General features: G+C 39.4%; 1 protein-coding gene across 4 annotated transcripts in view; it reads left to right on the forward strand.

Moving 5' to 3' along the window:
- Positions 1-11,254, forward strand: part of LOC131369181 (arf-GAP with Rho-GAP domain, ANK repeat and PH domain-containing protein 2) — a 79,479-nt gene extending 68,225 nt beyond the window's left edge. For all 4 annotated transcript variants that reach the window (XM_058415658.1, XM_058415656.1, XM_058415657.1 and 1 more), the window contains 6 exons: positions 7,700-7,745; positions 7,831-8,009; positions 10,261-10,467; positions 10,570-10,675; positions 10,801-10,948; positions 11,060-11,254. In XM_058415658.1, coding sequence (XP_058271641.1) covers positions 7,700-7,745; positions 7,831-8,009; positions 10,261-10,467; positions 10,570-10,675; positions 10,801-10,948; positions 11,060-11,104 — 731 coding nt within the window. In that variant the 3' untranslated portion in view covers positions 11,105-11,254. The remainder of the gene's footprint in view (positions 1-7,699; positions 7,746-7,830; positions 8,010-10,260; positions 10,468-10,569; positions 10,676-10,800; positions 10,949-11,059) is intronic.
- The last annotated feature ends 7 nt before the right edge of the window (positions 11,255-11,261 follow it).

The following is an 11,261-nucleotide window of genomic DNA, read 5'->3' on the forward strand; positions in this document are numbered from 1 at the left end:
AATGTGTGTGTGATAATGAGTGTGTGTGATAATGAGTGTGTGATAATGAGTGTGTGATAATGAGTGTGTGTGATAATGTGTGTGTGATAATGAGTGTGTGATAATGAGTGTGTGATAATGAGTGTGTGATAATGAGTGTGTGATAATGAGTGTGTGATAATGAGTGTGTGTGATAATGAGTGTGTGATAATGAGTGTGTGATAATGAGTGTGTGATAATGAGTGTGTGATAATGAGTGTGTGATAATGAGTGTGTGATAATGAGTGTGTGATAATGAGTGTGTGATAATGAGTGTGTGGTAATGAGTGTGTGATAATGAGTGTGTGTGATAATGAGTGTGTGTGATAATGAGTGTGTGTGATAATGAGTGTGTGATAATGAGTGTGTGATAATGAGTGTGTGATAATGAGTGTGTGATAATGAGTGTGTGATAATGAGTGTGTGATAATGAGTGTGTGGTAATGAGTGTGTGATAATGAGTGTGTGTGATAATGAGTGTGTGTGATAATGAGTGTGTGTGATAATGAGTGTGTGATAATGAGTGTGTGTTAATGAGTGTGTGTGATAATGAGTGTGTGATAATGAGTGTGTGATAATGAGTGTGTGGTAATGAGTGTGTGATAATGAGTGTGTGATAATGAGTGTGTGTGATAATGAGTGTGTGATAATGAGTGTGTGTGATAATGAGTGTGTGTGATAATGAGTGTGTGATAATGAGTGTGTGATAATGAGTGTGTGTGATAATGAGTGTGTGATAATGAGTGTGTGATAATGAGTGTGTGATAATGAGTGTGTGTGATAATGAGTGTGTGTTAATGAGTGTGTGATAATGAGTGTGTGATAATGAGTGTGTGATAATGAGTGTGTGATAATGAGTGTGTGATAATGAGTGTGTGATAATGAGTGTGTGATAATGAGTGTGTGTTAATGAGTGTGTGATAATGAGTGTGTGTGATAATGAGTGTGTGATAATGAGTGTGTGGTAATGAGTGTGTGATAATGAGTGTGTGATAATGAGTGTGTGATAATGAGTGTGTGATAATGAGTGTGTGTGATAATGAGTGTGTGATAATGAGTGTGTGTTAATGAGTGTGTGATAATGAGTGTGTGATAATGAGTGTGTGTGATAATGAGTGTGTGATAATGAGTGTGTGTGATAATGAGTGTGTGATAATGAGTGTGTGTGATAATGAGTGTGTGTGATAATGAGTGTGTGTTAATGAGTGTGTGTGATAATGAGTGTGTGTGATAATGAGTGTGTGTGATAATGAGTGTGTGTGATAATGAGTGTGTGATAATGAGTGTGTGTGATAATGAGTGTGTGTGATAATGAGTGTGTGATAATGAGTGTGTGTGATAATGAGTGTGTGATAATGAGTGTGTGTGATAATGAGTGTGTGATAATGAGTGTGTGATAATGAGTGTGTGTTAATGAGTGTGTGATAATGAGTGTGTGATAATGTGTGTGATAATGAGTGTGTGATAATGAGTGTGTGATAATGAGTGTGTGATAATGAGTGTGTGATAATGAGTGTGTGATAATGAGTGTGTGATAATGAGTGTGTGTGATAATGAGTGTGTGTGATAATGAGTGTGTGATAATGAGTGTGTGTGATAATGAGTGTGTGTGATAATGAGTGTGTGTGATAATGAGTGTGTGTGATAATGAGTGTGTGTTAATGAGTGTGTGTGATAATGAGTGTGTGATAATGAGTGTGATAATGAGTGTGTGATAATGAGTGTGTGTTAATGAGTGTGTGTGATAATGAGTGTGTGATAATGAGTGTGATAATGAGTGTGTGATAATGAGTGTGTGATAATGAGTGTGTGTGATAATGAGTGTGTGTGATAATGAGTGTGTGTGATAATGAGTGTGTGTTAATGAGTGTGTGATAATGAGTGTGTGTGATAATGAGTGTGTGTGATAATGAGTGTGTGATAATGAGTGTGTGTGATAATGAGTGTGTGTGATAATGAGTGTGTGATAATGAGTGTGTGTGATAATGAGTGTGTGTGATAATGAGTGTGTGTTAATGAGTGTGTGATAATGAGTGTGTGTGATAATGAGTGTGTGTGATAATGAGTGTGTGTGATAATGAGTGTGTGTTAATGAGTGTGTGTGATAATGAGTGTGTGTTAATGAGTGTGTGATAATGAGTGTGTGTGATAATGAGTGTGTGTGATAATGAGTGTGTGATAATGAGTGTGTGTGATAATGAGTGTGTGTGATAATGAGTGTGTGATAATGAGTGTGTGATAATGAGTGTGTGGTAATGAGTGTGTGATAATGAGTGTGTGATAATGAGTGTGTGTTAATGAGTGTGTGATAATGAGTGTGTGATAATGTGTGTGATAATGAGTGTGTGATAATGAGTGTGTGTGATAATGAGTGTGTGATAATGAGTGTGTGTGATAATGAGTGTGTGTGATAATGAGTGTGTGTTAATGAGTGTGTGTGATAATGAGTGTGTGTTAATGAGTGTGTGTGATAATGAGTGTGTGTGATAATGAGTGTGTGATAATGAGTGTGTGTGATAATGAGTGTGTGATAATGAGTGTGTGATAATGAGTGTGTGATAATGAGTGTGTGATAATGAGTGTGTGTTAATGAGTGTGTGATAATGAGTGTGTGTGATAATGAGTGTGTGATAATGAGTGTGTGTGATAATGAGTGTGTGATAATGAGTGTGTGTGATAATGAGTGTGTGATAATGAGTGTGTGATAATGAGTGTGTGATAATGAGTGTGTGTGATAATGAGTGTGTGATAATGAGTGTGTGTGATAATGAGTGTGTGTGATAATGAGTGTGTGTGATAATGAGTGTGTGATAATGAGTGTGTGATAATGAGTGTGTGATAATGAGTGTGTGTTAATGAGTGTGATAATGAGTGTGTGGTAATGAGTGTGTGGTAATGAGTGTGTGATAATGAGTGTGTGATAATGAGTGTGTGATAATGAGTGTGTGATAATGAGTGTGTGTGATAATGAGTGTGTGTTAATGAGTGTGTGATAATGAGTGTGTGTTAATGAGTGTGTGTGATAATGAGTGTGTGATAATGAGTGTGTGATAATGAGTGTGTGTGATAATGAGTGTGTGATAATGAGTGTGTGATAATGAGTGTGTGATAATGAGTGTGTGTTAATGAGTGTGTGTGATAATGAGTGTGTGATAATGAGTGTGTGATAATGAGTGTGTGATAATGAGTGTGTGATAATGAGTGTGTGTGATAATGAGTGTGTGATAATGAGTGTGTGATAATGAGTGTGTGTGATAATGAGTGTGTGATAATGAGTGTGTGATAATGAGTGTGTGTTAATGAGTGTGTGATAATGAGTGTGTGTGTTAATGAGTGTGTGATAATGAGTGTGTGTGTGTGATAATGAGTGTGTGTTAATGAGTGTGTGATAATGAGTGTGTGTGATAATGAGTGTGTGATAATGAGTGTGTGTGATAATGAGTGTGTGATAATGAGTGTGTGATAATGAGTGTGTGTGATAATGAGTGTGTGATAATGAGTGTGTGTGATAATGAGTGTGTGATAATGAGTGTGTGATAATGAGTGTGTGTTAATGAGTGTGTGATAATGAGTGTGTGTGTTAATGAGTGTGTGATAATGAGTGTGTGTTAATGAGTGTGTGATAATGAGTGTGTGATAATGAGTGTGTGTGATAATGAGTGTGTGATAATGAGTGTGTGTGATAATGAGTGTGTGATAATGAGTGTGTGTGATAATGAGTGTGTGTGATAATGAGTGTGTGATAATGAGTGTGTGTGATAATGAGTGTGTGATAATGAGTGTGTGTGATAATGAGTGTGTGATAATGAGTGTGTGATAATGAGTGTGTGTGATAATGAGTGTGTGATAATGAGTGTGTGATAATGAGTGTGTGATAATGAGTGTGTGATAATGAGTGTGTGTGATAATGAGTGTGTGATAATGAGTGTGTGATAATGAGTGTGTGATAATGAGTGTGTGTGATAATGAGTGTGTGTGATAATGAGTGTGTGTGATAATGAGTGTGTGATAATGAGTGTGTGGTAATGAGTGTGTGATAATGAGTGTGTGTGATAATGAGTGTGTGATAATGAGTGTGATAATGAGTGTGTGTGATAATGAGTGTGTGTGATAATGAGTGTGTGGTAATGAGTGTGTGATAATGAGTGTGTGATAATGAGTGTGTGTTAATGAGTGTGTGATAATGAGTGTGTGATAATGTGTGTGATAATGAGTGTGTGATAATGAGTGTGTGATAATGAGTGTGTGATAATGAGTGTGTGTGATAATGAGTGTGTGTGATAATGAGTGTGTGTGATAATGAGTGTGTGATAATGAGTGTGTGTGATAATGAGTGTGTGTGATAATGAGTGTGTGTGATAATGTGTGTGTGATAATGAGTGTGTGTGATAATGAGTGTGTGTGGTAATGAGTGTGTGTTAATGAGTGTGTGTTAATGAGTGTGTGATAATGAGTGTGTGTGATAATGAGTGTGTGATAATGAGTGTGTGTGATAATGAGTGTGTGTGATAATGAGTGTGTGTGGTAATGAGTGTGTGTTAATGAGTGTGTGTTAATGAGTGTGTGATAATGAGTGTGTGTGATAATGAGTGTGTGATAATGAGTGTGTGTGATAATGAGTGTGTGATAATGAGTGTGTGATAATGAGTGTGTGTGTTAATGAGTGTGTGTGATAATGAGTGTGTGTGATAATGAGTGTGTGATAATGAGTGTGTGATAATGAGTGTGTGTGTTAATGAGTGTGTGTGTTAGAGTGTGTGTGATAATGAGTGTGTGTGATAATGAGTGTGTGATAATGAGTGTGTGTGATAATGAGTGTGTGATAATGAGTGTGTGTGATAATGAGTGTGTTAATGAGTGTGTGATAATGAGTGTGTGTGTGTGTGATAATGAGTGTGTGTGTGATAATGAGTGTGTGTGATAATGAGTGTGTGTGTGTGATAATGAGTGTGTGTGTGATAATGAGTGTGTGTGTGTGATAATGAGTGTGTGATAATGAGTGTGTGTGTGATAATGAGTGTGTGATAATGAGTGTGTGTGTTAATGAATGTGTGTGTGTGATAATGTGTGTGATAATGAGTGTGTGATAATGAGTGTGTGATAATGAGTGTGTGTGTGATAATGAGTGTGTGTGTGTGATAATGAGTGTGTGTGATAATGAGTGTGTGTGTTAATGTGTGTGTGTGATAATGAGTGTGTGATAATGAGTGTGTGATAATGAGTGTGATAATGAGTGTGTGTGATAATGAGTGTGTGATAATGAGTGTGTGTGTGTGTGATAATGAGTGTGTGTGTGATAATGAGTGTGTGTGTGTGATAATGAGTGTGTGTTAATGAGTGTGTGATAATGAGTGTGTGTGATAATGAGTGTGTGCTAATGAGTGTGTGTGTGATAATGAGTGTGTGTGTGATAATGAGTGTGTGTGATAATGAGTGTGTGATAATGAGTGTGTGATAATGAGTGTGTGTGATAATGAGTGTGTGATAATGAGTGTGTGATAATGAGTGTGATAATGAGTGTGTGATAATGAGTGTGTGTGATAATGAGTGTGTGTTAATGAGTGTGTGTGATAATGAGTGTGTGTGATAATGAGTGTGTGATAATGAGTGTGTGATAATGAGTGTGTGATAATGAGTGTGTGATAATGAGTGTGTGTGATAATGAGTGTGTGATAATGAGTGTGTGTTAATGAGTGTGTGTGATAATGAGTGTGTGATAATGAGTGTGTGATAATGAGTGTGTGATAATGAGTGTGTGATAATGAGTGTGTGATAATGAGTGTGTGATAATGAGTGTGTGTGATAATGAGTGTGTGATAATGAGTGTGTGATAATGAGTGTGTGATAATGAGTGTGTGTTAATGAGTGTGTGATAATGAGTGTGTGATAATGAGTGTGTGATAATGAGTGTGTGATAATGAGTGTGTGATAATGAGTGTGTGTGATAATGAGTGTGTGATAATGAGTGTGTGATAATGAGTGTGTGATAATGAGTGTGTGTGTTAATGAGTGTGTGATAATGAGTGTGTGGTAATGAGTGTGTGATAATGAGTGTGTGTGATAATGAGTGTGTGATAATGAGTGTGTGATAATGAGTGTGTGATAATGAGTGTGTGATAATGAGTGTGTGTGATAATGAGTGTGTGATAATGAGTGTGTGATAATGAGTGTGTGATAATGAGTGTGTGATAATGAGTGTGTGATAATGAGTGTGTGATAATGAGTGTGTGTGATAATGAGTGTGATAATGAGTGTGTGATAATGAGTGTGTGATAATGAGTGTGTGTGATAATGAGTGTGTGATAATGAGTGTGTGATAATGAGTGTGTGATAATGAGTGTGTGATAATGAGTGTGTGTGATAATGAGTGTGTGATAATGAGTGTGTGATAATGAGTGTGTGTTAATGAGTGTGATAATGAGTGTGTGGTAATGAGTGTGTGATAATGAGTGTGTGTGATAATGAGTGTGTGATAATGAGTGTGTGATAATGAGTGTGTGTGATAATGTGTGTGATAATGAGTGTGTGATAATGAGTGTGTGATAATGAGTGTGTGTTAATGAGTGTGTGATAATGAGTGTGTGATAATGAGTGTGTGTGTTAATGAGTGTGTGATAATGAGTGTGTGATAATGAGTGTGTGTGATAATGAGTGTGTGATAATGAGTGTGTGATAATGAGTGTGTGATAATGAGTGTGTGATAATGAGTGTGTGATAATGAGTGTGTGTTAATGAGTGTGATAATGAGTGTGTGATAATGAGTGTGTGATAATGAGTGTGTGATAATGAGTGTGTGATAATGAGTGTGTGATAATGAGTGTGTGTGATAATGAGTGTGTGATAATGAGTGTGTGATAATGAGTGTGTGTTAATGAGTGTGATAATGAGTGTGTGATAATGAGTGTGTGATAATGAGTGTGTGTTAATGAGTGTGATAATGAGTGTGTGATAATGAGTGTGTGATAATGAGTGTGTGATAATGAGTGTGTGTGATAATGAGTGTGTGATAATGAGTGTGTGATAATGAGTGTGTGATAATGAGTGTGTGTGATAATGAGTGTGTGATAATGAGTGTGTGATAATGAGTGTGTGTGATAATGAGTGTGTGATAATGAGTGTGTGTGATAATGAGTGTGTGATAATGAGTGTGTGATAATGAGTGTGTGTGATAATGAGTGTGTGTGATAATGAGTGTGTGATAATGAGTGTGTGATAATGAGTGTGTGTGATAATGAGTGTGTGATAATGAGTGTGTGATAATGAGTGTGTGTGATAATGAGTGTGTGATAATGAGTGTGTGATAATGAGTGTGTGTTAATGAGTGTGTGATAATGAGTGTGATAATGAGTGTGTGATAATGAGTGTGTGTGATAATGAGTGTGTGTGATAATGAGTGTGTGATAATGAGTGTGTGATAATGAGTGTGTGTGATAATGAGTGTGTGATAATGAGTGTGTGATAATGAGTGTGTGATAATGAGTGTGTGTGATAATGAGTGTGTGATAATGAGTGTGTGATAATGAGTGTGTGTGATAATGAGTGTGTGATAATGAGTGTGTGATAATGAGTGTGTGATAATGAGTGTGTGATAATGAGTGTGTTAATGAGTGTGATAATGAGTGTGTGATAATGAGTGTGTGTTAATGTGTGTGTTAATGAGTGTGTGTGTGTGTTTACACAGGTATGTGTTTGTTAGAGAACACTGTGGAGGTGATTGCAGAAGAGAAGTAAGTTGCTGCTCCAATAGAAATGTGTCTAATTTGAATAATTTGTGTGTAATTTGCATATTCGTCTATTTGCCCCTACCATTAGGGCGGTGTATCTTCAGTTTGAGCGTGAGGAGAGCTGCAGCAAATTTTACTCTCTGCTGTCCAGTGCTGCGTCCAGTCTCAGGAAGCCGTATCGCCGCTCCCTCTACACACTTCCTGCAGGGATTAGAGGGTGTGTCCCTCCTGAGGTGCAGCGCTGCATCTCTCACATCACGCTGTACGGTGAGAAAAACCTGAGGAACCTGAGGATGACCACTTCCTGCTCCAGGGTCAAGAGCTTTTAGGAGTGGAGCATGTCACTACAATTATTAATAACATGTTACTAAGATGTTCCATTTTGTTTCTTAAAGTCAGTGAGGTTGCTATGGAAAATGAGAGGGGAAAAAGAGTAGAAGGGGTGAACTCTGTGGAACAGGAAGTAGATAAGATTAGAAAGGATGAAGTCAGGAAGGAGAGAAGGACTTGTACAGGTTAGCTAGGCAGAGGGATGGAGATGGGAAGGATGTGCAGCAAGTTAGAATTATTAAGGATAGAGATGGAAAGGTGCTCACAAGTGAGGAGAGTGTACAGAGGAGATGGAAGGAGTACTTTGAAGAGCTGATGAATGAGGAAAATGAGAGGGAAAAAAGAGTAGAAGGGGTGAACTCTGTGGAACAGGAAGTAGATAAGATTAGAAAGGATGAAGTCAGGAAGGCTTTGAAGAGGATGAAAAGTGGAAAGGTAGTTGGTCCTGACGACATCCCGGTGGAGGTCTGGAAGTGTCTAGGAGAGGCGGCAGTGGAATTTTTAACTAGTCTGTTTAACAGGGTTTTAGAGAGTGAGAAGATGCCTGAGGAATGGAGAAGAAGTGTATTAGTGCCGATCTTTAAGAATAAGGGTGATGTGCAGAGTTGCAGCAACTATAGGGGGATAAAGTTGATGAGCCATACAATGAAGCTCTGGGAAAGAGTAGTGGAAGCTAGGTTAAGGAAGGTAGTGGAAATTTGTGAGCAGCAGTATGGCTTCATGCCCAGAAAGAGCACAACAGATGCAATTTTTGCCCTGAGAATGTTGATGGAGAAGTATAGGGATGGTCAGAGAGAGCTGCACTGTGTGTTTGTAGACTTGGAGAAAGCGTATGACAGGGTGCCAAGAGAAGAGCTGTGGTACTGTATGAGGAAGTCAGGAGTAGCAGAGAAGTATGTCAGAGTGGTGCAGGACATGTATGAGAGGAGCAGGACAGTGGTGAGGTGTGCTGTAGGTCAGACAGAGGAGTTCAGAGTGGAGGTGGGACTGCATCAGGGATCGGCTCTGAGCCCCTTCCTGTTTGCTATGGTGATGGACCAGTTGTCAGAGGAGGTCAGACAGGAGTCTCCTTGGACAATGATGTTTGCAGATGACATTGTGATCTGTAGTGAGAGCAGGGAGCAGGTGGAGGAAAACCTGGAGAGGTGGAGGTTTGCGCTGGAGAGAAGAGGAATGAAAGTCAGTGGTAGTAAGACTGAGTACATGTGTGTGAATGACAGGGAGGGAAGTGGAACAGTAAGATTACAGGTTGAAGAGATGAAGAAGGTACAGGAGTTTAAGTTCTTGGGGTCAACAGTCCAGAGTAATGGAGAGTGTGGGAAAGAGGTAAAGAAGCGAGTGCAGGCAGGTTGGAATGGGTGGAGAAAGGTGTCAGGAGTTCTGTGTGATAGAAAAATATCAGAGAGAATCAAGGGGAAGGTGATACAGGACAGTGGTGAGACCGGCCATGCTGTATGGTTTAGAGACAGTATCACTGAGGCAGAGACAGGAGTCAGAGCTGGAGGTAGCAGAGCTGAAGATGTTGAGGTTCTCTTTGGGAGTGACACGGTTGGACAGGATTAGGAACGAGGACATCAGAGGGACAGCTCATGTTGGACGTTTGGGGGACAAAGTTAGGGAGGACAGATTAAGATGGTTTGGACATGTCCAGAGGAGGGAGAGTGAGTATATTGGTAGGAGAATGTTGGACATGGAGCTGCCAGGCAGGAGGAAAAGAGGAAGGACAAAGAGGAGGAATATGGATGGAATAAATGAGGATATGAAGCTAGTGGGTGTAAGTGTTGAGGATGCAGAAGATAGGGATAGGTGGAGAGAGATGATTCACTGTGGAGACCCCTGAAGGGAAAAGACGAAAGAAGAAGAAGAAGAAAGGTTGCTATGGTAACAAGCTGCAGAGAAACGGTTAACGAAGCCTCGTTACCGTCATAGCTAACTTGTCAAGTTGCTAGCACTTGCTAATTGCTAATAATGACTAGCATGTGAATAAGGAACTGAACTCAGAAGTGCTAACAGATAAATAAACACGAGCAAAGTGCTTCACTTCACCAAAAAAGTAGGAGAATGGGTTACGTGAAGAAATTCTGGTCACTGATTGGTCAAGTGTGTAAAGGTGAAGAAATAAAAACTGAGTGAGAATTTTGAAGAATCCAAGAGTTTCATTTGTTCTTTGTGTGTGTGTGTGTGTCAGGTCTGAAGGTGGAGGGTCTGTACCGCTGCTGTGGATCGGTCACTAAGATCATGGAGCTGGTGGAGAAGCTGCACAAGACTCCAGACGTTGTTTTGGAGACAAATGAAATCTCTGTACAGGAAGTAGCAGGAGCGCTAAAACACTTCCTCCGAAACTCAACTCACCTCATTCCCTCATCTGAGAGAGAGAACTGGGTCAATGCAGCAGGTAACACACACACACACACACACACTTTACTCAGTGTGTGCTGAAGATTGTAACACATCACCCCAACAGAACCAGTGGCGTTGATGTGTGTGTGTGTTTCAGCTCACACTGAGGTCACTAGAAGACTGCAGGAGTATCAAAGGCTGGTCAAACTCCTCCCTCCTGACAACAGAGCCTTACTGTCCGCCCTGTTCAGTCACCTCTACAAGTAACACCACACCCTACACACCTGTCTGTCTGTCTCCATGTCCCAGTGTCTGTCTGTGTAAATCCTATTCATTTTGTCCAGTTTGTGTTACCTGACACTGTGTGTGTGTGTGTGTGTGTGTGTAGTGTGCAGCTCTACAGTCAGGTGAATAAGATGACGGCACAGAACCTGGCAGTGGTGTTTGTCCCCACGCTGTTTGAGGAGCTGGCTATGAACAAAAACCTGGTGAATCTGACCAGAGAGCTGATCATCCATCACACACTCGTCTTCCTGGTAGGAGCTCAGATTCTCCACCACAATGCAGTCAGAGATAATCTTAATAATCATAATAATAAATCATTACTTAAATTTAACAAAGGTGTTTAATGTGTGTGTGTGTTTTAGGGAAAGGATGAAACCGTGGAGGAGGAAATGATCACTGCATTGTGAAGAGAAATATCTGGACTTGACTTTACTCCACACCCCCACCCCCTTATCATCAGCAGGACTGAAAACTTCACTCATTTCTGGTTTTTGTTTTTATTCTGTAAACTTTATAAAGTGTTTGTGTTTTCTGTGTAAAGGAAAATAAGAATGTGAGACGGAC

Source organism: Hemibagrus wyckioides, linkage group LG18 (assembly GCF_019097595.1).
Source record: "Hemibagrus wyckioides isolate EC202008001 linkage group LG18, SWU_Hwy_1.0, whole genome shotgun sequence".
Taxonomy (NCBI): Eukaryota; Metazoa; Chordata; class Actinopteri; order Siluriformes; family Bagridae; genus Hemibagrus; species Hemibagrus wyckioides.